The sequence below is a fragment of the Gossypium raimondii genome, chromosome 11 (genome assembly GCF_025698545.1).
Source record: "Gossypium raimondii isolate GPD5lz chromosome 11, ASM2569854v1, whole genome shotgun sequence".
In the NCBI taxonomy this organism is placed as follows: domain Eukaryota; kingdom Viridiplantae; phylum Streptophyta; class Magnoliopsida; order Malvales; family Malvaceae; genus Gossypium; species Gossypium raimondii.
In genome coordinates this window covers 1614038-1641913 of record NC_068575.1, presented here as the reverse complement: position 1 = coordinate 1641913, position 27876 = coordinate 1614038, and the positions used below count along the sequence as shown (strand labels likewise).

Below are 27876 nucleotides of genomic sequence, written 5' to 3'. Positions count from 1 at the left end.
CAAATTGAAAAATACTGGCAATAATAAATAACAAGTGACCAACAATCTCAAAATGTCAAAAACAATACTTTATTTCAAACATCCTAACCTCTTATCAATCATCAATGGAGGCCTAAGATAAGTTGATTTGTGTAGATAGAAATAGATGATGCTAAAAGCATTACAAAAAAAAAAACTTACCACTCCATTCCTTTTGTCAACATCTGTTGACCAACGACGTTGTGCTGTTGTTGTGCCCATAAGCAGGTATTGCCCTCTTTGGATGCCCACCATTCAAGGGTTTAACACCCAAAGATACGTACACCTCCCCAGTGGTACCATTTGGCCTTTTATCTGCCACCAATTTCATGGTTCCCAAAGTTGAAAGAAAGTACAAGGCTAAATAAATAGCATATTTGGCTCCTCAACTACAACTTTGTACCAAGCACCAAAATATGATCCAACACCGGAAAGGAATGTCAGAAGAACAAATTCTCCATATAACCTATACTTGCCCTATCATAAACATTAATAACATCACAGTTGAAGCCCTTCAAAGCAGGGGAAATTCATATAAAGATTGGTAGAAAATATGCCAATCTACTGGACCGAAAAGCTGAAAAACAACATTAAAAGAGAGTGGATATATATCATTTGATTCATTTAACTCATACCTCAAAGTCAAAAGCAAGAGAGTCGATATATAGTGAGTCACTTAGTCACTGCTATTTTTGGGAACACTCAGGCTGGAAGTGAAAACCCCAAATTGCACCTCAGTGAACTCTGTTGTGTTTATGTTAAATTGAGCTCTCTAATGCCATGTTGTAACGTGTACTGTATCCCTCCATTCATCCTGAAAGGATCAATACCATGTCTACAGTGATGACGAAATCTGTTGGCACTGATATCCTTATGCAATAACAGAAATCTATCCACAAAGATCAACAAACTACCACGTAAAAGACTTGTTCTTCTGAAACACCATTGGTTAATAGTACAATGAAATCTCAAATATTTTTAACTAAAATCCCATTCCCATATACCAATTTCATAGCAACTGCTTAGAAATTAGAAGATGCAGATGAAAACAGAACATTCAATTTGCAGAATAAATGTTGCAGAGATTTGACAAACCGCTTTACTAAATCAAATAAGCTGAAGCAGACCAGTTGAAGGTCTCCTCTATGTTTCGCCAGTTTAGCCTTCAATGCCTGCAAAAAGTAAATACAAAATATATAACACCGATTTCTATTATCGTGTTGTTGATGAGGACAGTCAGATATATATAAAGAAAAGGTAATGAAATTGATAAATGTTTAAAATGCGTTTCGCACCTGTGGTTTGAGTGTGGAGAAATCGATGCTAGATTTTGCTGCTTAAATTTCAATATAATTCCCTCGGGTTGACTATTTCACCATCAATTCGAACATAAGGTATGTGGGCAATCTTGGACCACTCTCGTCCTTTACCCCTACTGCACCCTTTTTCTAGCAACGGGCAATCATAAATAGATAGACGCTCAAGCGAGAGAAGCATATCTTTTTCCGGAAGAGATGTGAGCTTAGGACAATCATCGATTCGCAATTTTTGAAGAGAGGTCAGGTATTGAAAGCCCTTGGAGCACATGAATTCCAAATTCTCAAAAATTTCAATGGAAATAGATGTGAGAGAAGAAGGCAGCGTCATTCCTATCCCTTCTTCTGGAAACGACACCACATTTGAGCATCCTTCACCGCTGATGTTGAGTTGCTGAAGAGAGGTGAGTCTGTTAAATCCCCATTGAACAAGTGATGTATAAATTTTGGGTGCGTTTGAGATTGCAAGTGATGTGAGGTTGGCAGGGAAACCCTCTTCTGGAAAGGATATGTCAGCCGAACAATAAGACACCTTTAATTCTCGAAGGGAGGTGAAGTTGTTGATGCACTTGGGAAGGACTCCAAAATTTTCACAATTCTTAATTGCGAAAACTCTGAGATTTGTGGTGGGCAACCCACTTTCTTCAAATGAAACCAGATTTGGACACAATTTTAATCGAATCTCTTGAAGATGGCTGAGCTTGTCTAATCCCCGCGGTAATGATTTAAATTTTCCAGCACCCGAAATACGAATGCTTTCGAGATCAGTGGTTTCAAGGAAGTCTTGGGATATGCATTCCAACACTGGACAATCCCGAATAAATAGCTTTTTAAGCATTACGGGTAACTTGGCGTTTAAAAATAACCTACTTAGCTTTGAACACTCCATAATTTGGAGATGTTGAAGCCGATTGCATATATCGCCCCTTGATGATAACCATATTAGAGATGGACAGTAGGTTATTTGCAAGCGCTCAAGAAGACAAGTGTTGCTACTCATACTCATACTCTTATTATTATTTTCTTTTTCATCAACCAAATATTGCAAATTCTCGCAATTCCCAATCCACAGCTCTTTAAAGCAGGAGGAAAGTTACTCTCTGCAAAAGAAACCAAGCGTGGACAGCTTTCAAGTTGCATGGTTGTAATGAATGGGAAAGCATGTAAGGCTTCTGGTAGTCTATTGAGCCTTTCACAATTATTTATTACCAGAGATTCAACACCCGGAATCTTATCAAGTTGCAATCTCTCCTCTCTGTTTCCAAAGAGACCAATTGCGGACAATTCTCAATCGTGATGAAACGATGCCCGCCTAATCTTAACCCAATTTCCGATAAAGATCCCAACTCTTTCCAACCAGGGATGTAGAATGTTTCGGAGTTTGCAAATCTCAACATTATCCTCTCTGCTGAAATATTAACATTTGAAATATTTGACAAACACATCTTTCAAGGAGGTAACCTTCTGTACAGACAAAGAACCTTCATCCACCAATTCTTCACACCCTCCAACCGATAATTCACACAGCAAGGGAAAACTTGAAATTGAAACTACCAGTCTCTTACACTCGTAGATTTCAATTGTCTGCAAGGATTGAAGGATGGTTGGCAACCTTCCCAGCAATAGAGGACATTCTCTGACTGAAAGAAAACGAAGGCTGGGGAATTTCGATACTTGCTCATCATCTTCACATAGGTCCCACTCCTCCCAATTCAGCATATTGTCAAAACGCAGAGACTCTAATGATGCAAAAGCATTTGATTGATTTTCTCCAAACAGCTCAGCACCAATCTTGTGTACTTGATCCAAACGACTAATTGAAAGATCTTTTAACAACAACAACCTTCCAATCGATGGTAGAGATTTGCAGTTTTTACAGTCGTGAAGCTTCAATGACAACATATTTTTGAAGGAAGGATCTGCAATCCAAGTAGAGAATTTTGTACCACCATAATTCTCAATGACGAGTTGCTCAAGCTTTTTTGGAGGACAAAGAGAGTCCAACACCCGTTCTTCAACTTCTTTATTCCTTGAAGCATTTTCAAACTTTTTCCTCCAATGCAATACCAGTCGATCAATCCCCTGCTTCTCATATAACTTGCTTTCCCCTGCATCTTCACCATTAACATTCTCCAACCCAGAAAGACGGAAATCACCTTCGAGGTTTGACAAATATTTCAAATATCTAATATGACAACCATCACCTTCCGCTATGATAAAATCAGATAACCTTTGAAGATTCTTTAGCTTATCAATTCTAAAAGGAATCCTTTCTATTGAGTTCGCACCTCTGATATCAAGATAATGCAAGTTGACAAGATTTCCCATCTTTGAAGGTAACCTTTGAAGCTTGTAACACCACCTTAATAATAAGGTTTCTAAATGGTAAAGAGTGCACAAAGAATCTGGTAGGCATTCGATTTCTGTGCCCGAAAAATTTAAGTAACGAAGATGTTTTAAATTTTCAAAAACATCAGGCAACTCAGTGATGGCATACCCACTCAAAGAAAGCACCCTTAAGTAGCCAAGTCTTGGCAATAAATCAACCAAAACAACATTAGTTAAATAATGCCGCCAATAATCACTAGAAAACGTTAAGGGTAAAAAAGTACGTAAAGAATTCACTTGATCAAATGCTTCAAACTTCTTCACTGTGTCATATGTTCCAACAATATAAGAAGAATGTCGAGTGCAATGTGAGAACTTCCATTTCTTATCACCCTCTAATTTTGAGCATATTTCCCCTGCAACTACTTGAGCTAAATCATTGATAAGGTCATGCATTACGAATCGGGACTTATCTTTACTGGATGTCTCAAAAAATGACCTGGACACTAGATCTTGAAAATATTGATTTCCGAGATCTTTAATTTGAGGCATAGCTTTTTGTTGCAAGAGACCTTCTGCTCTCCATAACAAGATAATTTCTTCTTCCTCAAATTCATAATCTTTAGGAAGTATGGAGCAATATGCAAAACATCGTTTCAAGTCTGACGGAAGATGATGGTAGCTTAATCGCAAAGCTGGAATTATGCCACACTGCTCTTCTGGTAAGTTCCATATCTCACTCTCATATATTCTTTCCCATCCTGCATAGTCTTTAACTGTGCGTAGCAAGCTTCCAATGGCTTTTGCAGCCAAAGGTAAGCCATTGCACCTTCTAACAATTTTCTCTCCAATTTCTTTAAACTGGAGATGTCCATCGAAATTTCTTGCTTTTAATGCATGCTGTGTAAATATGGATAAACAATCATCATCCGATAGTTTATCCAAATGAAAAGCTTTGAGCGGATCCACAATAGATGAAACAATTCGAAGACGAGTGGTTACAATGATATGGGTCCCTGTTCCAAACGGAGACCGTAAGATGGTCCAATCATCATAATTCTCGTTCCAAATGTCATCTAAAACAAGCAAGAATCTTTTCCCAGACAACTTCTCCTTCAACTTAACTTGAAGTAAATTCAAGTCATTCTCGTCACGAGAGTCAGGATCGATGGATTTTAAAATTGTCCTGGTTATATTAACTGCGTCAAAATGATCAGAAACGCATACCCAGGCCTTGTGGTGAAAAGACTGGTTGATGGTGGCATCATTGTAAACAAGCTGAGCAAGAGTTGTTTTACCCATCCCTCCCATGCCGACGATGGAAAGGACTGAAACTCCGTTGGAGTTATCACCTTCGAGAAACTCAATCATTTCTGTCTTCTCCTTGTGTCTGCCAACATACTCCACAACTCCATCCAGTACGGAAGTTGGTTGCAGCCTAGGTTGCTTTCCCTTGGAGGTTGGAGCTTGAGACAAGATCTCACTCAACCCCAAACTACTTCTTCGAGTAGTCAAACTATTCAGTCTAGCAGTGATCTCTTTCACCTTCGGAATCATGGAATTCTTAAACAGGAAAGAAGTGGGACTGAAATTACTACTGGTACAGCAGGTAGGAATGAGTTTCCGTACCTTGCTAGTGCTGGCTAGAGCTTGCGATTTGTTGAGCTTGAGACGTAACTCTTCATAAGCGAACTCATCCAAGATGTCATCCACATCGTAAGCCAAGTCCTGGAGATCCTCCAACCATTTCTTCACACCCATATTCTTGATCTGCTTCTCCTCTGCATCGTCCAACACTGCTTGGATATCAGGCAATATGGACTGCCACTGCTTGAGCTGCTGGTGGAGTTGGTTGTGATTAGCAACAAATTTGAGTGCAGAGTCGAGCGATTTGCCCAACAACAGGTCCAGGAACCCAGAAAGAGCAGCCTCTCCAATGACAGACATGGTGGAATTATGAGAAAGAAGATGAAGAGAGAAATGAACAAAGCCAAAATGGAAAGTCAGGGAACAAAAAAAAGAAAGAAAGGGAAATGGAATCTGCAAAATTAGAGAAAGTTGAAGAAGTTGGCACTATTTTTTAAGCATCCAATAATTCAGACTACGAGTTGGGAAGGCAGTGGATTGTGAAAAAGAGGGACCCCAAGTGGTTGTTGATCGGGAAAAGACAACGAAAGTGGAAATTTTTCATCTATTTTAATCATTAAATTTATATATTTTTTAAATCACTTTAAAATATATAGAAAACTTTTATACAAGATCAGTTAAAAACATTAATTTTTTATTTATTTTGAGGTGATATAATAAAAAAATACAAATTTAACAGATAAGTATTTTTCATAAAGTTAGATAGCTAAATCTTTATGTATTTTTTTACGAGACCAAAGTGAATTAAAGGGTTTGTAACTCTAAAATAGATGTACGTTCTTATAGCTTCATGCACTATTAGTTAGAATGCATCCAACACAAATCTTAAGATTGAATTAAATTCTGGAAAAATACTAATACAAATAAAAATATTAAAATTTAGAATAAAAATATTGATGTGACATTAAATTATTAAAACGGATACAAATGTCATTGTATCTCAATTTTATACTATCATTCCTCCAAAATAATTATATTTTTACATCATGTTTTTATAATATATGATGTGATCATAAATTAAACTCTTAATTATAGTGATTAATGTTCCATTTTGCAACTAAAATCAATAAAAATGAAATTAATAAATTGTATTTTTATTGGAAAACATCTTTATATTAATTAATTATGAGAAAACCTTTTTATGGAGAAGTGTGTTTATACTAATTATATTATAGAAAAGTATGTTTGATAATAGGCCCAATTGATATATTTATTGGGCTTAATTTTAATAAGTTCTTTAATAAGATGTGATTAATTTTAGATTTATTATTTGATTTTTGATTCGGTATAAAATAAACTCAAAAAGTGAAAAAGAGTCGAAATACGAGTTATCGTAAAAGTTTTGGATTGAAGAACTAGATGGACCATGATCTATCTTTTGAAAACTTTATTTTGGGAATTTATTAGTAAGAAATAACAGTACTTTTATTTTTTATTAGGATAATGTTTTAATATTTTAGTATTATTTAGATAACCCTAGATTAAAGAGTTTAAGTAGGATGAGGCATTTTGAGTTTTAATAATATTTTTATGTATATTATACTTTTTTGTTTTGGGCAGAAATCGATTGCAAATGGAATTTCTTTTCTTCTATATTTCTAATTATGTTCTTTCTTTTCTATTGTAAAATATTTCGCCGCCACGCCACCTTCCCATTTTTTCCCTTATTTGTTTGTTTCTTTTATTTAATTCTTGTTGAATTATTAGATGTATGTAAATTTCAGGTAAAACCGAATTAATTTGGTTAACGGACTGAATTCAATTAATCAAACGGTTAATCGAATTAATTCAGTCAGAAATTAATTAATAATTTTTTGAAAGTTTAGTTAACGGTTAATTAGATAATTATTGAAGTGAACAAAGACAAAATGGAAACCCAGGGACTATAATAGAAAGAAAGAGAGATGGATTCTGTGTAATTAGTGAAAGTTGAAGAAGTTGGCACAAAGGTTTTTTTTAGCATCCAATAATTCAGGCTATCACTTGGAAGACATTGGATTATGATAAAGAAGATGGACCCCAAGTGGCTGTTGATGGGAAAAGACAATGAAAGTGGAAATTAAAGAGGTCCCAGTCCATTAAATTATTGCACCCTCCCATTTTTTCTGTCCCCGCAGTTAATTTGTATAGCTTTTCTTTTAGGCATAATGATCACTCCTAATTTGCATAAAAAATAATTTTAACTCTTAAATTTATTTTACTACCAAACCACTCTAAAATAGACCCACATACATGTGAATTATCATCTAGAAGATACATCAACATCTAATTGATTTTGAATTTTTTTAAAATTTATTTTTAACAATAAATTTTAATTTTAAAAAAGTTTTGTAGTTTTTTATTTTTAAAATTTTTAAAAAATAATTAAGTGAACGTTAGTAAAGTTAAAAAGTTACAAATTTAAGGGCTAAAAATAAAAATTTAAATAGAGAACTAAAATAATTTTTTTAGTTGAAAAGTTAAATAAACTATTATGTCTTTCTTTTATTGGACCAAAATGAATTAAAGTGTCTGTAATTCTGAAATGGATGGACTTAGTATTTGGATACATTATTATTTTTACTGGAGATCAGGAATAGATGGATTTTTCATGGGCCCATTTAACTGATAGGTTTTATTACCACTTTAGCAACTTTGGTGATTTAGTCAGTTACTCGAGATTCGTAATTATTTTATTTATTGATGCTAGCAATGTACAGTGGTCAAATAGGATCATTTCTTCTTAAAACCTTTTATTTTTTTCATCATGTGGGAGTTTGAATTAATTCTCATTTATCTACTTCTATCCATGATGGGGAAGAAACGTCTATACTCGGCTACAAAATTTATTTTGTACACTGCAGGCGGTTCGGTTTTTCTATTAATAGAAGTTTTGTGTCCCGGTTTATACGGTTCTAATGAACCAACATTAAATTTTGAAATATTAAATAATCAATCATATCCTATATTGAATTTCTTATTACTTTTGCTCTCAAATCGTTGATTATATACTCTTACATACATGGTACTATATAAAAAAATTCAATAAATAAAAAATGAATAAAATTATTAAATATTAAAATAATATAATATAAATATTTAAAAAAATTAAAAATAATATGGACATGGCTAAAATAGGTTTGGATTAATATTTTGTAAATATAGGCAGGCTTGAGCAACATTTTAGGATCAAATTTCGGGCTGGGTCGGGCTTAGATAAACATAAAGTATATTAATATCATATTTAGACCCAACCAGCCCATGAATATATCTAGTAACAGGGACCTTTGTTTTTGAATTTTGTCATAGCTTTTGTCCATTGTCCCTATTTCCAAGTAAAATGAACGTTGAGCTCCATGTCAATGGCATCAAAATAATTATTTCCATTAACATCAAAAATTTCCATGTCATGCCTATCTATATCGTGTTGTGCATGTATTGTGTGTGAGCTTTTTTTTCGCCCTGTTTTTGAAGAATCATGTTGGTGCTTCCTAGTATTTTAAGTAATGGGTGGAGACAGAAAAATTGAAGTGGAGTAGTAACTTGGAAGAAGCCATGTTAGTTGGACCAGTTTTTTTTCTTTAATGGCTTGGATTATATGGAATTCATTTTACAAAGAGTTGAGCTTTTATTAATGGGAAGCAACCATGGTGGTTGGTTCCGCACCATGGTTTCAGTTGTACCTGCCAGTGCCACTGTTCCAGTGATACAGCACAATAACAAGGAATACATTTTTCCACATCAGTGAAAATTTCAGTCTGTTCTATTTACATTGGCTCATCTCCATCAATTCAAGTTGCACCGGCCGAAACATGATGCATCGGCTGTTACATGAATAATTTAAAAAATGTAATTTTTTAATACCTAGCAATAATAATTAACTAGAGACCAACATTTGTTTTTACAATCTCGAAATGTCAAAAACAATACTCTATACAAAACATCATCAATGGAGGACTAAGACAGGTTCATGATTTGTGTAGATAGAAATAGATTATACTAAAAGCATTAGAAAAAGAACTTACCACTCCATTCCTTTTGTCAACATCTGTCGATCAACGAAGTTGTGCTGTTGTTGTGCTCATAAGCAGGTATTCTCCTCTTTGGATACCCACCATTCAAGGTTTATCACCCAAAGGTACGTACACCTCCCCAGTGGTACCATTTGGCCTTTTATCTGTCACCAATTTCATGGTTCCCAAAGCTGAATGAAAATACAAGGCTAAATAAATAACATATTTGACTCCTCAACCACAACTATGTACCAAGCACCAAAATATGCTCCAACACAGGAAAGGAATCGATCTACTCCCTATACTGCCATTTTTTTTATCGTTTCACAAAAGAAATAGTGAAATGTCAAATATTTGAAGTAATGGGTGGAGATATAGAAAAATTGAAATGGAGTCTTAACTTGGAAGAGGCCATGTTGGCTAGACCTCTTTTTTTTTTTTTCAATCATATTTTAACGTTTTACAAATATTTCTTTAATGGCTTGGATAATATGCAATTTATTTTACAAAGAGTTGAGTTTTTTTAATGAGAAGCAACCATGGTGATCTGTTCCACACCATGGTTTTAATCGTACCGATCGGTGCCACCATTTTAGTGCTATAGCGCATCCAACAACACCCTCTTTCGTATCGGTAAAAAATCCAGTCCGTACCGTTCGCACTGGTTCATTTCGGTCAATTTCAATAACACCGACTGGAACATGGTGCACCAGCTGCTATATGAATAATATTAAAAAATATAAAACTTTTAGCTATTTTCTATTAGACTAATAACTTAATTCGAATGTATTGACCAATAAAAAAAATATCACACTAAAAAGTAAAGTTTAACATTTAAATTTTGTTATGGAATATATTTTATATTAAAAAATAAAAATAAAATATAATAAAAAACTCACTCACTTTATTATCATAGAAAATCTTCGCTCATCCTTCAACTTCTTTTATTGAAAAAATCCTTCTTTTTCTTGTTATTTTTAATTTATTGAATGATGAGTTTTTATTTGTAGAGTTTATTAATCAATATTTTATATAATTGATGAATATTTTACATTTGAAATTTATTCAGAATCATTTATTTAGTATTTGTATATTTATTTATATAGATATAAAATATCGATAAATTCGAAACCATATATCAAAATAAACTAATACCAATATGTATCAATTCTAGTAGAAAAGTGGTGCATCTACCAGTATGGTGTTGACTACCTTGAAAGCAATTTTGCGGCAGAGTTGTTTGAAAAGAAATGAGTAAAAGCATGTTGAGATATTATTTTGAGTGGCTGTAATATTTGATGCTTTGTTTTCTTTTGAGTATTTTAGTTTGATGCTTTTAATTTGTGTTGATATTTGAGTGTAATCATTGAGATATATATATGGCTATCTCATTTTTTTTATGATTTGTTTTGTATTTACTGTGGTTGTTTTATTAATAAAATTATGTTTTGGATTGAGGAAAAAATTAAGAAATTCAAAACACAAAACGAAAGTAGAGAAAGTGAACACAATAATTTACGTGATTCGGAATATTTCCTACATCCACGGGTAGAACCAAAAATAAAATTCACTACTAAAAAATAGAGATTACAATGGAATTACATAATAAAATAAAATAACTCACCACAATAACTATCCACAAACTTTGAGCAATCTTCTAAATAAGCATCAACTATACACTTTCCACAAATTGAAAAATACTGGCAATAATAAATAACAAGTGGCCAACAATCACAAAATGTCAAAAACAATACTTTATTTCAAACATCCTAACCTCTTATCAATCATCAATGCAGGCCTAAGATAAGTTGATGATTTGTGTAGATAGAAATAGATGATGCTAAAAGCATTACAAAAAAAAAAAAAAACTTACCACTCCATTCCTTTTGTCAACATCTGTTGACCAACGACGTTGTGCTGTTGTTGTGCCCATAAGCAGGTATTGCCCTCTTTGGATGCCCACCATTCAAGGGTTTAACACCCAAAGATACGTACACCTCCCCAGTGGTACCATTTGGCCTTTTATCTGCCACCAATTTCATGGTTCCCAAAGCTGAAAGAAAGTACAAGGTTAAATAAATAGCATATTTGGCTCCTCAACTACAACTTTGTACCAAGCACCAAAATATGATCCAACACCGGAAAGGAATGTCAGAAGAACAAATTCTCCATATAACCTATACTTGCCCTATCAAAAACATTAATAACATCACAGTTGAAGCCCTTCAAAGCAGGGGAAATTCATATAAAGATTGGTAGAAAATATGCCAATCTACTGGACCGAAAAGCTGAAAAACAACATTAAAAGAGAGTGGATATATATCATTTGATTCATTTAACTCATACCTCAAAGTCAAAAGCAAGAGAGTCGATATATAGTGAGTCACTTAGTCACTGCTATTTTTGGGAACACTCAGGCTGGAAGTGAAAACCCCAAATTGCAGCTCAGTGAACTCTGTTGTGTTTATGTTAAATTGAGCTCTCTAATGCCATGTTGTAACGTGTACTGTATCCCTCCATTCATCCTGCAAGGATCAATACCATGTCTACAGTGATGACGAAATCTGTTGGCACTGATATCCTTATGCAATAACAGAAATCTATCCACAAAGATCAACAAACTATCACGTAAAAGACTTGTTCTTCTGAAACACCATTGGTTAATAGTACAATGAAATCTCAAATATTTTTAACTAAAATCCCATTCCCATATACCAATTTCATAGCAACTGCTTAGAAATTAGAAGATGCAGATGAAAACAGAACATTCAATTTGCAGAATAAATGTTGCAGAGATTTGACTAACCGCTTTACTAAATCAAATAAGCTGAAGCAGACCAGTTGAAGGTCTCCTCTATGTTTCGCCAGTTTAGCCTTCAATGCCTGCAAAAAGTAAATACAAAATATATAACACCGATTTCTATTATCGTGTTGTTGATGAGGACAGTCAGATATATATAAAGAAAAGGTAATGAAATTGATAAATGTTTAAAATGCGTTTCGCACCTATGGTTTGAGTGTGGAGAAATCGATGCTAGATTTTGCTGCTTAAATTTCAATATAATTCCCTCGGGTTGACTATTTCACCATCAATTCGAACATAAGGTATGTGGGCAATCTTGGACCACTCTCGTCCTTTACCCCTACTGCACCCTTTTTCTAGCAACGGGCAATCATAAATAGATAGAGGCTCAAGCGAGAGAAGCATATCTTTTTCCGAAAGAGATGTGAGCTTAGGACAATCATCGATTCGCAATTTTTGAAGAGAGGTCAGGTATTGAAAGCCCTTGGAGCACATGAATTCCAAATTCTCAAAATTTTTAATGGAAATAGATGTGAGAGAAGGAGGCAGCGTCATTCCTATCCCTTCTTCTGGAAACGACACCACATTTGAGCATCCTTCACCGCTGATGTTGAGTTGCTGAAGAGAGGTGAGTCTGTTAAATCCCCATTGAACAAGTGATGTATAAATTTTGGGTGCGTTTGAGATTGCAAGTGATGTGAGGTTGGCAGGGAAACCGTCTTCTGGAAAGGATATGTCAGCCGAACAATAAGACACCTTTAATTCTCGAAGGGAGGTGAAGTTGTTGATGCACTTGGGAAGGACTCCAAAATTTTCACAATTCTTAATTGCGAAAACTCTGAGATTTGTGGTGGGCAACCCACTTTCTTCAAATGAAACCAGATTTGGACACAATTTTAATCGAATCTCTTGAAGATGGCTGAGCTTGTCTAATCCCCGCGGTAATGATTTAAATTTTCCAGCACCCGAAATACGAATGCTTTCGAGATCAGTGGTTTCAAGGAAGTCTTGGGATATGCATTCCAACACTGGACAATCCCGAATAAATAGCTTTTTAAGCATTACGGGTAACTTGGCGTTTAAAAATAACCTACTTAGCTTTGAACACTCCATAATTTGGAGATGTTGAAGCCGATTGCATATATCGCCCCTTGATGATAACCATATTAGAGATGGACAGTAGGTTATTTACAAGCGCTCAAGAAGACAAGTGTTGCTACTCATACTCATACTCTTATTATTATTTTCTTTTTCATCAACCAAATATTGCAAATTCTCGCAATTCCCAATCCACAGCTCTTTTAAAGCAGGAGGAAAGTTACTCTCTGCAAAAGAAACCAAGCGTGGACAGCTTTCAAGTTGCATGGTTGTAATGAATGGGAAAGCATGTAAGGCTTCTGGTAGTCTATTGAGCCTTTCACAATTATTTATTACCAGAGATTCAACACCCGGAATCTTATCAAGTTGCAATCTCTCCTCTTCTGTTTCCAAAGAGACCAATTGCGGACAATTCTCAATCGTGATGAAACGATGCCCGCCTAATCTTAACCCAATTTCCGATAAAGATCCCAACTCTTTCCAACCAGGGATGTAGAATGTTTCGGAGTTTGCAAATCTCAACATTATCCTCTCTGCTGAAATATTAACATTTGAAATATTTGAAACAAACACATCTTTCAAGGAGGTAACCTTCTGTACAGACAAAGAACCTTCATCCACCAATTCTTCACACCCTCCAACCGATAATTCACACAGCAAGGGAAAACTTGAAATTGAAACTACCAGTCTCTTACACTCGTAGATTTCAATTGTCTGCAAGGATTGAAGGATGGTTGGCAACCTTCCCAGCAATAGAGGACATTCTCTGACTGAAAGAAAACGAAGGCTGGGGAATTTCGATACTTGCTCATCATCTTCACATAGGTCCCACTCCTCCCAATTCAGCATATTGTCAAAACGCAGAGACTCTAATGATGCAAAAGCATTTGATTGATTTTCTCCAAACAGCTCAGCACCAATCTTGTGTACTTGATCCAAACGACTAATTGAAAGATCTTTTAACAACAACAACCTTCCAATCGATGGTAGAGATTTGCAGTTTTTACAGTCGTGAAGCTTCAATGACAACATATTTTTGAAGGAAGGATCTGCAATCCAAGTAGAGAATTTTGTACCACCATAATTCTCAATGACGAGTTGCTCAAGCTTTTTTGGAGGACAAAGAGAGTCCAACACCCGTTCTTCAACTTCTTTATTCCTTGAAGCATTTTCAAACTTTTTCCTCCAATGCAATACCAGTCGATCAATCCCTGCTTCTCATATAACTTGCTTTCCCTGCATCTTCACCATTAACATTCTCCAACCCAGAAAGACGGAAATCACCTTCGAGGTTTGACAAATATTTCAAATATCTAATATGACAACCATCACCTTCCGCTATGATAAAATCAGATAACCTTTGAAGATTCTTTAGCTTATCAATTCTAAAAGGAATCCTTTCTATTGAGTTCGCACCTCTGATATCAAGATAATGCAAGTTGACAAGATTTCCCATCTTTGAAGGTAACCTTTGAAGCTTGTAACACCACCTTAATAATAAGGTTTCTAAATGGTAAAGAGTGCACAAAGAATCTGGTAGGCATTCGATTTCTGTGCCCGAAAAATTTAAGTAACGAAGATGTTTTAAATTTTCAAAAACATCAGGCAACTCAGTGATGGCATACCCACTCAAAGAAAGCACCCTTAAGTAGCCAAGTCTTGGCAATAAATCAACCAAAACAACATTAGTTAAATAATGCCGCCAATAATCACTAGAAAACGTTAAGGGTAAAAAAGTACGTAAAGAATTCACTTGATCAAATGCTTCAAACTTCTTCACTGTGTCATATGTTCCAACAATATAAGAAGAATGTCGAGTGCGATTTGAGAACTTCCATTTCTTATCACCCTCTAATTTTGAGCATATTTCCCCTGCAACTACTTGAGCTAAATCATTGATAAGGTCATGCATTACGAATCGGGACTTATCTTTACTGGATGTCTGAAAAAATGACCTGGACACTAGATCTTGAAAATATTGATTTCCGAGATCTTTAATTTGAGGCATAGCTTTTTGTTGCAAGAGACCTTCTGCTCTCCATAACAAGATAATTTCTTCTTCCTCAAATTCATAATCTTTAGGAAGTATGGAGCAATATGCAAAACATCGTTTCAAGTATGACGGAAGATGATGGTAGCTTAATCGCAAAGCTGGAATTATGCCACACTGCTCTTCTGGTAAGTTCCATATCTCACTCTCATATATTCTTTCCCATTTTCCATGATATTCAACAGTGCGAAGCAAGCTTCCAATGGCTTTTGCAGCCAAAGGTAAGCCATTGCACCTTCTAACAATTTTCTCTCCAATTTCTTTAAACTGGAGATGTCCATCGAAATTTCTTGCTTTTAATGCATGCTGTGTAAATATGGATAAACAATCATCATCCGATAGTTTATCCAAATGAAAAGCTTTGAGCGGATCCACAATAGATGAAACAATTCGAAGACGAGTGGTTACAATGATATGGGTCCCTGTTCCAAACGGAGACCGTAAGATGGTCCAATCATCATAATTCTCGTTCCAAATGTCATCTAAAACAAGCAAGAATCTTTTCCCAGACAACTTCTCCTTCAACTTAACTTGAAGTAAATTCAAGTCATTCTCGTCACGAGAGTCAGGATCGATGGATTTTAAAATTGTCCTGGTTATATTAACTGCGTCAAAATGATCAGAAACGCATACCCAGGCCTTGTGGTGAAAAGACTGGTTGATGGTGGCATCATTGTAAACAAGCTGAGCAAGAGTTGTTTTACCCATCCCTCCCATGCCGACGATGGAAAGGACTGAAACTCCGTTGGAGTTATCACCTTCGAGAAACTCAATCATTTCTGTCTTCTCCTTGTGTCTGCCAACATACTCCACAACTCCATCCAGTACGGAAGTTGGTTGCAGCCTAGGTTGCTTTCCCTTGGAGGTTGGAGCTTGAGACAAGATCTCACTCAACCCCAAACTACTTCTTCGAGTAGTCAAACTATTCAGTCTAGCAGTGATCTCTTTCACCTTCGGAATCATGGAATTCTTAAACAGGAAAGAAGTGGGACTGAAATTACTACTGGAACAGCAGGTAGGAATGAGTTTCCGTACCTTGCTAGTGCTGGCTAGAGCTTGCGATTTGTTGAGCTTGAGACGTAACTCTTCATAAGCGAACTCATCCAAGATGTCATCCACATCGTAAGCCAAGTCCTGGAGATCCTCCAACCATTTCTTCACACCCATGTTCTTGATCTGCTTCTCCTCTGCATCGTCCAACACTGCTTGGATATCAGGCAATATGGACTGCCACTGCTTGAGCTGCTGGTGGAGTTGGTTGTGATTAGCAACAAATTTGAGTGCAGAGTCGAGCGATTTGCCCAACAACAGGTCCAGGAACCCAGAAAGAGCAGCCTCTCCAATGACAGACATGGTGGAATTATGAGAAAGAAGATGAAGAGAGAAATGAACAAAGCCAAAATGGAAAGTCAGGGAACAAAAAAAAAGAAAGAAAGGGAAATGGAATCTGCAAAATTAGAGAACGTTGAAGAAGTTGGCACTATTTTTTAAGCATCCAATAATTCAGACTACGAGTTGGGAAGGCAGTGGATTGTGAAAAAGAGGGACCCCAAGTGGTTGTTGATGGGGAAAAGACAACGGAAGTGGAAATTAAAGAGGTCAATTTAATTTTTCTTCTATTTTAATCATTAAATTTATATATATTTTTTAAATCATTTCAAAATATATAGAAAACTTAAAGTATATACAATATCAGATAAAAACATTAATTTTTTATTTATTTTGAGGTGATATAATAAAAAAATATAAATTTAAAAGCTAATTATTTTTCATAAAGTTAGATAGCTAAATCTTTATGTATTTCTTTTACGAGACCAAAGTAGATTAAAGTGTCTGTAACTCTAAAATGGATGTACCTTCTTATAGCTTCATGCACTGTTAGTTAGAATGCATCCAACACAAATCTTAAGATTAAATTAAATTTTGGAAAAATACTAATACAAATAAAAATATTAAAATTCAGAATAAAAATATTGATGTGAAATTAAATTATTAAAATGAATACAAATGTCATTGTATCTCAATTTTATACTATCATTCCTCCAAAATAATTATATTTTTACATCATGTTTTTATAATATATGATGTGATCATAAATTAAACTCTTAATTATAGTGATTAATGTTCCATTTTTTAACTAAAATCAATAAAAATGAAATTTAATAAATTGTATTTTTATTGGAAAACATCTTTATATTAATTAATTATGAGAAAACCTTTTTCTATGGAGAAGTGTGTTTATACTAATTATATTATAGAAAAGTATGTTTGATAATAGGCCTAATTGATATATTTATTGGGCTTAATTTTGATAAGTTCTTTAATAAGATGTGGTGAATTTTTGATTTATTATTTGATTTCTGATTCGGTATAAAATAAACTTAAAAAGTGAAAAAGAGTCTGAAATACGAGTTATCGTAAAAGTTTTGGATTGAATAACTAGATGGACCATGATCTATCTTTTGAAAACTTTATTTTGGGAATTTATTTGTAAGAAATAACAGTTTGTAAATTTCTTTCTTTTATTTCTTTTATTTAATTCTTGTTAAATTATTAGGGGTGTGTAAATTTCGGGTAAAATCGAATTAATTCGGTTAACCGACTGAATTCGATTAATCAAACGGTTAATCGAATTAATTCAGTTAGGAGTCAATTAATATTTTTTTGAAAGTTTAGTTAACTGTTAATTAGATAATTATTGAACTGAACAAAGACAAAATCGAAACCCAGGGACCAAAATAGAAAGAAAGAGAGATGGATTCTGTGTAATTAGTGAAAGTTGAAGAAGTTGGCACAAAGGTTTTTTTTAGCATCCAATAATTCAGGCTATCACTTGGAAGACATTGGATTATGGTAAAGAAGGTGGACCCCAAGTGGTTGTTGCTGGGAAAAGACAATGAAAGTGGAAATTAAAGAGGTCCGAGTCCATGAAATTATTGCACCCTCCCATTTTTTCCGTCCCCCCAGTTATTTGTATAGCTTTTCTTTTTAGGCATAATGATCGCTCCTAATTTGCATAAAAAATAATTTTAACTCTTAAATTTATCTTACTATCAAACCACTCTAAAATAGACCCGACATACATGTGAACGTTAAATTTAAAATAGCTTTTAAATTTTAATTTTAAAATAGTTTTATAGTTTTTATTTTAAAATTTAAAAATTAATTAAGTGAACGTTAATAAAGTAAAAAAGTTACAAATTTAAGGGCTAAAAATAAAAATTTAAATAGAGAACTAAAATGATTTTTTTAAAGTTAAAAAAGTCAAATAAACTGTTATGTCTTTCTTTTATTGGACCAAAATGAATTAAAGTGTCTGTAATTCTGAAATGGATGGACTTAGTATTTAGATGCATTATCATTTTTAGAGGAGATCGGGAATAGATGGACTTTTTATGGGTCCATTTAATTGATAGGTTTTATTACCACTTTAGCAACTTTGGCGATTTAGTCAGTTACTCGAGATTCGCAATTATTTTATTTCTTGATGCTAACAATGTGCAGTGGTCAAATAGGATCATTTCTTCTTAAGACCTTTTATTTTTTTCATCATGTGGGAGTTTGAATTAATTCTCATTTATCTACTTCTATCCATGATGGGGAAGAAACGTCTATACTCGGCTACAAATTTTATTTTGTACACTGCAGGCGGTTCCGTTTTTCTATTAATAGGAGTTTTGCGTCCCAGTTTATACGGTTCTAATGAACCAACATTAAATTTTGATATATTAAATAATCAATCATATCCTGTCATACCGGAAATAATATTTTATATTGAATTTCTTATTACTTTTACTGTCAAATCGTTGATTATACTCTTACATATATGGTACTATATAAAAAATTTCAATAAATAAAAAATATATAAAATTATTAAATATTAAAATAATATAAGACAAATATTTTTTAAAAAAATTAAAAAAATATGGACAGAGCTAATATGGATTTGGATTAATCTTTTATAAATATAGGCAAGCTTGAGCAATATTTTGGGCTCAAATTTCAGGCTTAGATAAATATAAAGTATCATGAATATATCACCTTTGTTTTTGAATTTTGTCATACCTTTTGTCCATTGTCTCGATTTCCATGCCAATGGCATCAAAATAATTATTTCCATTAACATCAAAAATGAATCGTGTTGTACATGTATTGTATGTGAGCTTTTTTTTTTTTAAATTCAAGTCATTCTCGTCACGAGAGTCAGGATCGATGGATTTTAAAATTGTCCTGGTTATATTAACTGCGTCAAAATTATCAGAAACACATACCCAGGTCTTGTGGTGAAAAGACTGGTTGATGGTGGCATCATTGTAAACAAGCTGAGCAAGAGTTGTTTTACCCATCCCTCCCATGCCGACGAATGAAAGGACTGAAACTCCGTTGGAGTTATCACCTTTGAGAAACTCAATCTTTTCTGTCTTCTCCTTGTGTCTGCCAACATACTCCACAACTCCATCCAGTACGGAAGTTGGTTGCAGCCTGGGTTGCTTTCCCTTGGAGGTTGGAGCTTGAGACAAGATCTCACTCAACCCCAAACTACTTCTTCTTGTAGTCAAACTATTCAGTGTATCAGTGATGTCTTTCACCTTCGTGATCATGGAATTCTTAAACTGAAAAGAAGTGGGAGGGAAAATACTACGAATAATCCTTTCAGGAATGAATTTCCGTATCTTACTAGGTCTGGCTTGAGCTTGAGTGTCTTGGAGATTGAGGCGTAACTCTTCATAAGCGAACTCGTCCAAGATGTCATCCACATCGTAAGCCAAGTCCTGGAGATCCTCCAACCATTTCTTCACACCCATGTTCTTGATCTGCTTCTCCTCTGCATCGTCCAACACTGCTTGGATATCAGGCAATATGGACTGCCACTGCTTGAGCTGCTGGTGGAGTTGGTTGTGATTAGCAACAAATTTGAGTGCAGAGTCGAGCGATTTGCCCACCAACACGTCCAGGAACCCAGAAAGAGCAGCCTCTCCAATGACAGACATGGTGGAATTATGAGAAAGAAGATGAAGAGAAATGAACAAAGCCAAAATGGAAAGTCAGGGAACAAAAAAGAAAGAAAGGGAAATGGATCTGCAAAATTAGAGAAAGTTGAAGAAGTTGGCACTATTTTTTAAGCATCCAATAATTCAGACTACGAGTTGGGAAGGCAGTGGACTGTGAAAAAGAGGGACCCCAAGTGGTTGTTGATGCGGAAAAGACAACGAAAGTGGAAATTAAAGAGGTCCAGGAATCCCGAAAGAAAGGGAAATGGAATCTGCAAAATTAGAGAAAGTTGAAGAAATTGGCACAATATCCTTGAAGCATGTAATATAATAATTCAGACTATGAGGCAATGAGTTGGAAGTCACTGGGTACAGATAAAGAAGCTGATTTTCGTGTTAATGGGAAAGGAAAAATGGAAATGATGGGACCTTTGCTTTGAGTTTTGATGCTCTTCTTTTCTCTTGCTTTTGGTCATTATCCTAAATTGACCTTCACCGTATATGTAATTTAATTAAACATCAAAATATTATATTTCTCACAACTTTATCGCCAAAACATAGCAAACACCAATACTCTAAATTTTTGAATCACAAATATTTACAGTATTTAGCATATAGAAAAAAAAATCCGAAATTAAATGAAAATTTTTACGATTTTACAATTTTAATACTCTATATTTTTATAAAATTTAATAGATTAAATCAGATTTTTATCATTTTTAGGAGAGTAAAGTGTAATTTTATACTTACTAATTTAAAATTTTAAAATATTTAAAGAGCCTAAATGAAAAATTTTTCATTTTAGAGGACCATGCCAACCCCCTAGCTACGCCCGAGATTGATTGTAGCTATATTGTTAATTGACTTACTATTTTACCATTTATACAATTATTTAAGCTTATGACTAGTTGATGTCACGAGTTAATTGGGTACCAACTTGGTTAAAGAAAATATGAAATTGTCACTCTAGTCTTTTTATTATAAAAATAAAATAAAAATAAGTGCATATAATGGGATTTTGAACCCATACCAATTACATTAATAAAATTATTAATTTACCACTCAACTAAAACTTTAACATTTTTTATATATTTTAGTTTTATTGTGCAAACTTTATTGTTAATTAATTTCAAACCTTATGCTTTAATTATTTATTGCATGTTATATTCAAACGCACACTTATATTCTAAATATATGATTCCCGAACATACATGTGTGATAAGTATACTAATTGTAACCTATCTTCCTAATTGTTGTACTAATTTATTATTTGCTTTCTTACTAGATCTGTTAGCCAAACTCAAATTACCTTCCTTTTAGATCAATTAATTGACTTAAACCTAACTCAATTACATTTCTTTCTAGAGTGATTAACTAAAATAATCAACCGAACCGATTAAATGAGATTGTTTCTATTATTATATTTATGAAATCATGATGGTTTAGTTATTGGTATTTTTTGTTGGGGTTAGCTTAATTTAATTTTCAATTTTTCTAAACTAAAATTTACATCTAGATTTGATGATGATTGCTTGTCCACAGTCCATGGGTTTCAATTATACCAACCTATTCAATCTTCTTTTTTCCCTAATGCATGTGAGGTCTCTTTTTCTTTTCCTTAGCAAAGTATTTAGGGTCTCTCTTTTTTTTGTCAAAGTAATCTTTATCTTTAATAAAATAATTTAAAAACCCTAATCACTTTCCCATAATTGATGGAACTTACAAGTATATAATTAAAAAAAAAGAAAATACAATATCTGACCAACTATAACTAGAATCAACTTAGTATAGAATACAAAAATACTAAAATCTAATCAAATACAAACAAATAACATTAAGAGTGAAATATAGGAAAGAACCCACACATGATATTTACATATTATGAAACTCAAACTTGGGCTCTCGAGGCCCAACTTTGCCAACACCAACAAACCTCATTGGCTCATAAGTAAATATTTTAATGTATAACAAATTCATTATTGAATTAGTACTCTAGAAATTAGTTATTCTTAAGTTGAAAGATTTGTATGTATAACAAATTTATATAGTTTTAAAGAAGAAGATGGAAGACGGCCAAATAGAAAGGACCATTGCAAGGATGATAGTGAAGTTCCAGTTCCTACTCAATTTCTGGTATTAAAGATGATAGACAATGTGGAAGGGAAACTATTGAACAGGTCATGTTGAAGAAATATTAGGGTGATTAACTTTCACTCCGGTATAACCAAAGTGTATTAAGGGTGAGACCTTGGCTTTTGAATTTTGATGAAATCTCTCTGCCATTTCTGAAATTCCAATTTTACTTTAAGGAAAACGATGACGACGATGCCAATCTAAGTCCTAATCAATTAAACCCTGATCTAGATCATGTTAAACTATAAGCAAAACAACAGAGAAGCTAAGAAGAATAATATTTTCACTTATTGAATATGCAGACTTTGCATGCATTTATATACAGGTGTAGAGTAACTGACGTAACTAAATAACTGCTGACTACCTAATATCAGCTTAACAAACTAACAGCTTTTGCAGTTATAAACTAACAACTGTATTACTCTTAACATTCCCCTAATTAGTTCATTTCTGAATTTTAAGTTCATCGAGTGACAAGACTCCAAGCGCATGTCGAAATGAAGAAAACAGCTTAGGAGTAATTGGTTTAGTTAGAACGTCAGCAATCTGTTGATCGGATGGTATGAAATTGACTTGTAAAAGCCCTGCAAAGATTTTTTCCCCAACAAAGTGATGATCTATTTCAACATGCTTCATCCTGGCATGCTGTGTGGGATTCTCCGCTACAGACACTGCAGAAGAATTATTGCACCAAACCACCGGTAACTTGGATGACGAGATGCCCACTTTAGTTAGCAGTTGTTGAAGCCACAGAAGCTCAGAAACGCAATTTGCTAGGTTACGATATTCTGCTTCAGCAGATGACCTTGATACAACTGGCTGCTTCTTTGAACTCCAAGCAATCGGATTGGGACCTAGGAACACCACATACCTTGAAGTTGATCGTCGATCTTCAACAGATGAGGCTCAGTCCGCATCAGAATCACATATCAGTTCTGGCTGACCTGGTGTAAGCCATAGTCCATAATCTATTGTGCCAGCTAGATACCTTAAGACTCGTTTGATGGCCCTCCAATGAGTTTCACTTGGGGAGTTCATGAACTGACTTAGTTTATTAACACTGAATGACAGATCAGGTCGTGTGATACATACATATTGCAGCATTCCTACAACACTTCTATACAAGTGAGCATCAGTCAACTGAGGACTGCCATCCGATGCCAGTAACTTTGGGGTGCTTACCATGGGTGTTGGTGTGGGAGTCGCCCCGACCATTCCAGTTTTTTGAAGTAGTTCAGCAACATACTTCTTTTGGCTAAGAAGTACTCCCTGTGTAGTGCGCTTGACATCAATTCCCAAGAAAAAGTTAAGCTCTCCCATATCCTTGAGGGCAAATTTATTATGAAGATGAAGTATTACAGCTGCTATTTCTTGATTCGAACTGCCTGTGAGAACAATGTCATCAACATAGACCATTAGTAGTATATACTTTCCTGTAGAACCTCGAATAAACAGAGACGAGTCAGCTTTGGATGCTCGAAAATCAAGCTGATCAACAAGATACTGCTTCAGAGTTTGAAACCATGCACGGGGAGCTTGTCGCAGACCATAGAGAGCTTTGTGTAGCTTACAAACGAGCTTCTGACCAGAGGCATCACAAACTTCAAAACCAGGGGGTTGTTCCATGTACAACTCTTCAGTAAGCTCCCCATTAAGGAAATTATTATTAATGTTGACTTGTCTCAACGACCACCCTTTCATAACAGCAAGAGTAAGAATAGTACGAATAGTGGATGCTCGAACCACCGAACTGAACGTGTCACGAAAATCAAGTCCTGCATGTTGAGAGAAGCCTTTTGCTACCAGCCGAGCTTTGTACCTATCTACCGATCCATCGGCCTTCTTTTTTTATCTTAAACAACCATTTGCATCCGACTGTCCTCCGATTGTTTAGTAGTGAGCAGAGTGTCCAAGTGTTATTGCGAGTCAACGCCTGTAACTCATCACAAACGGCTGTCTGCCAACACTTAAATGCCATTACAGTATGAATATCAGAAGGAACCTCAAATGACACAGACAAAAGATTATTAGTAATACCAGGAACAAGCAACAAGGATCTCATGTACAATGGTCGAGATCGAGTAATTAGTGACGATTGCCCCGTAGACAGAACAGGAAGAGCTGAACCATTGCCAACAAAACCTTACCTGGTCCTTTGTACGATCCACTGTCACCAAGTGCAGGAGCTGAATTTGTAAGATGATATGTGGCACCTGAGTCCGGGTACCAGGAGTTATCAGCCACTGTATCAGGAGTGGCCACATAAGCCTGAGATTGTGTTACGCCAGAGGGAGGCATGCTGACCTATTGAGAAGGGCTACCAACAAACGAGTTAGGCCAGATAGACGAAGGATGAGTTGGAAAACACCAACCTGGTGGACACCACTAAACATTTTGCTGAGGAGGTGGTGACCAAGGTACTGTTGTGGGACTGGAACTGACCATACAAAAGTTTGCTTGAGGGGGAGGTCGATAGTTATTACTTTTGTAGGAGGAGTCAAAACGATGATAGCATCGGTCGACTAGATGCCCAGGTTTTCCACATAACTGGCATTGAATCTTTGAGCTAGAGAAACGCCCTCGACCACGCCCCCGAGAAGTAGAAGATGGTCTATAAGCAGGTATTGAACCATTATCAACAATAGTAGGCTCTGGACTTTGATGAGACACCGTGTTTGCCGAGCTTGAGATATTACAATTCACAACCTGCTGCCGAGTTTCAGTATCAAGAAGCATGGACGTGACTCCTTGAACTGTGTAAGGCACCTGACTTGCTGTAACAATGGAGGTAACAGATTCGTATTCAACAGAAAGACCATTGAGAATTGCTGTAACATGCTCGCGCTCGCTGATAACTTCACCGCAACTGGCCAAAATATCACAGCAGCTTTTAACTTTCATCAAGAACTCCTTCATACTCAAATCACCTTTGCGTTGAGAGTGCAGGGACCTTTGGTAGAACATCAATTTGGAGGTAGTTTGACTGCCATATAAAGCAAGAACAGCATTCCAGATCTTAGCATTGGTGTCTATACCAATGAGATAAAGAAGAACAGTTTGACTAATCGAAGACAACAACCACGATGCAAGCGCACTGTCTTGCTGTTCAAAACGCTCAAACTCTGGATTTGCCTGAAGACCACCATTACCATTAGAAATAAACTGATCAGGAGGAGGTTGCTGCGAGTCCAAGAAACCTTGAAGCTTATGTGCTTTTAGTGCCAAAAGTACCTGTTGCCTCCACAACAAATAGGTATTATCATCAAGAAGAACACTGATCTTCTTTGTAGAAAACAATCTATTGTCAACAACGCCATCAGTAGCAGCGCAATCCATTCCAACGAAACTAGAAACGCACAGTAGATAGACGAGAAAGACGACCCAGGAACAGCCTTAATCTGATACCATGTTAAACTATAAGCAAAACAACAGAGAAGCTAAGAAAAATAATATTTTTCACTTATTGAATATGCAGACTTTGGATGCATTTATATACAGGTGTAGAGTAACTGATGTAACCAAATAACTGCTGACTAACTAATATCAGCTTAACAAACTAACAGCTTTTGCAGTTACAAACTGTTACAAGCTAACAACTGTATTACTCTTAACAGATCACAATGCCATCTAATGCCCATATATCAAGTTATTATTTCCATTCACTTTAAAGCCTATTGTAGTTTTGGTTCAATTTAATATTGCCATTAAACATCATGATTAATTGACACAATATAGGAATCACACACATGCCCTACTTTCTCTTTGGGCTGAAAACATCACTGTAAATACAAAAAGAGAGAAGGTGAAGCCTTTCAAATTCTCTACATGGCAAATGGTGCTGACATGTCAGATGGGCTGATGTGGCATACTATGTTAGAAAACTTATAAAAATATTTTAAAATTAATAAAATATATATACATCTACAATGAATCTGTACAAATGGTTATCCAAATTCAAATTAATTTGGACAAAAGAATATAGCCTTTATACCAAAGCAATTAGTTTTATATTAGAGGTATTAGGGTTTAGGTCCTATTTTGTTAGTCTACTTATACATGTTATCTAATATGTTAATTTTGTCTCAAATTCGAAAATAATTGGTGCTTAAAATGATTCAAACCCAAGATGACATAAATTTGAGATGACCCTATTTGAAAAACTTAAATAGTCGTAATCCAAAATGGCTAAAACATGAAACAACTTAAACCCAAAATTGACCCGAACCATAATGACTCTCTATTTATAGCAGTAACAGAAAGGCAAAATAGTAAATATGCAAGGGCAAAAGAGTAAAAATCGTAGGGTTACCATTTCCGTGCAACAGTAAAAAATATATTTTGTTGCCAAAATTTTCGCAACCGTCAAAAATTGAAAAATGTTTTAAAGAAATTATTTTCTGAAAAATAATATTGATTAAAATTAGAGATAAATTATGGACGAAAATATTGAATTATTTCAAATGATGAAGAGCAACTTTAATAATGTAGAGGGACTGGATCAGTGTACCGAGGATGATACTTCGAAGGCTACTCTCAGAAGAGTCGATCTGTAGCTCAAGTGGTACCATATACCTCAACCATTGACCTATATTCAATAGGTTAAGGGTTTGAATCTCATCAAGGGTGAGACTCACATGTCGCCTCTTAGTGGTGATTGCAAGTCCACATACGGTCAAGGCACCCCTTTTTGTGAGTAGTACATGGCTCTCCACGGAGTGGGGGACAAAACCCTCTCACAGGGGATAATACCTTCTGTTGTTGAGAGACTGGATCGACATCCTCAAAGACGACACTTCAAAAACTTCTCTCGAATAAGCCGTCCCCATTAACAAATAAATAATTACTCTACACAACCCTATTCTATCTTTTAAAATTATTATTTTGTATACATGCTATATATACATGCTATAATCTTTTTATGTATTTCTAATATACATGCTATATATATAGTAAAATGATATATATATATATCCATTAATCTTTTTATGTATTTCTAATATACATGCTATATATATAGTAAAATGATATATATAATCTACACTAAATATGAGAAGATTATAAATATAATAATCTATAATTACTAATGAAAATTTTGGTTTGTACCGTTCGCATTGGCCGGAACATGGTACACCTGCTACTGCTGCATGAATAATGTTAAAAAATATAAAAATTTTAATTATTTTCTATTAGACTAAATATTTAATTGAAATGTATTGACCAATAAAAAAATATTACACTAGAAAGTAAAATTTAACATTTAAAATTTTTTTGGAGCATACTTTTCATTTAAAATATAAAATTAAAATATAATAGAAAAAACCCACTCACCTTATTATCATACAGCTTTTCTTATTGAAAAACCCCACATCCTTCAATTTCTTTTTTTCTTCTTAATTTTGAATTTTTGAATGATGAGTTTTACTTGTGGAGTTTATTAATCAATATTTTATGTAATTGATGAATAGTTTTATATTATAAATTTATTTATAATAGTTTATTT

The 27876-nt window shown here is 34.6% G+C and overlaps 3 protein-coding genes across 7 annotated transcripts in view; all 3 read right to left on the bottom strand.

The window, feature by feature from the left end:
* Positions 1-2: 2 nt before the first annotated feature.
* LOC105761659 (putative disease resistance RPP13-like protein 1) lies at positions 3-5796 on the bottom strand. 3 transcript variants are annotated; one of them, XM_052623504.1, is made up of 3 exons: positions 1314-5796; positions 654-1190; positions 3-495 (listed from the first exon to the last, which is right to left on the bottom strand). In XM_052623504.1, exon 1 carries the CDS (start codon positions 5607-5609, stop codon positions 2751-2753), a length of 2859 nt encoding a protein of 952 aa, XP_052479464.1. In that variant the 5' UTR covers positions 5610-5796; the 3' UTR covers positions 3-495; positions 654-1190; positions 1314-2750. The 3 variants fall into 3 exon arrangements, with proteins under 3 accessions (XP_052479464.1, XP_052479463.1, XP_052479462.1); XM_052623503.1 differs by having other exon boundaries at positions 3-832; positions 1114-1190; XM_052623502.1 differs by having other exon boundaries at positions 3-1190.
* The window catches only part of LOC128034697 (putative disease resistance RPP13-like protein 1), a 75400-nt gene continuing 47526 nt past the window's right edge, over positions 3-27876 (bottom strand). The window contains exons 4-6 of one of the 3 annotated variants that reach the window (XM_052623499.1): positions 11648-11756; positions 11171-11354; positions 3-175 (exon numbers count right to left, since the gene is read on the bottom strand). The gene's annotated coding sequence lies outside the window, so the exon portion shown is untranslated. Of the gene's footprint in view, positions 176-10794; positions 11490-11647; positions 11757-27876 lie in introns of those variants that run through there. The other 2 variants (XM_052623500.1, XM_052623498.1) reach the window with 2 other exon arrangements.
* LOC128034974 (putative disease resistance RPP13-like protein 1) lies at positions 14407-16279 on the bottom strand. Its single transcript, XM_052624588.1, has one exon. The coding sequence runs from the start codon at positions 16213-16215 to the stop codon at positions 14407-14409; it is 1809 nt and encodes a 602-aa protein (XP_052480548.1). The 5' UTR covers positions 16216-16279.

What these genes read in the sequence shown, in the direction of transcription:
- LOC105761659 (XM_052623502.1), bottom strand. Translation starts at nt 5,609, where the DNA reads ATGTCTGTCATTGGAGAGGCTGCTCTTTCTGGGTTCCTGGACCTGTTG.
- LOC128034974 (XM_052624588.1), bottom strand. Translation starts at nt 16,215, where the DNA reads ATGATTCCGAAGGTGAAAGAGATCACTGCTAGACTGAATAGTTTGACT.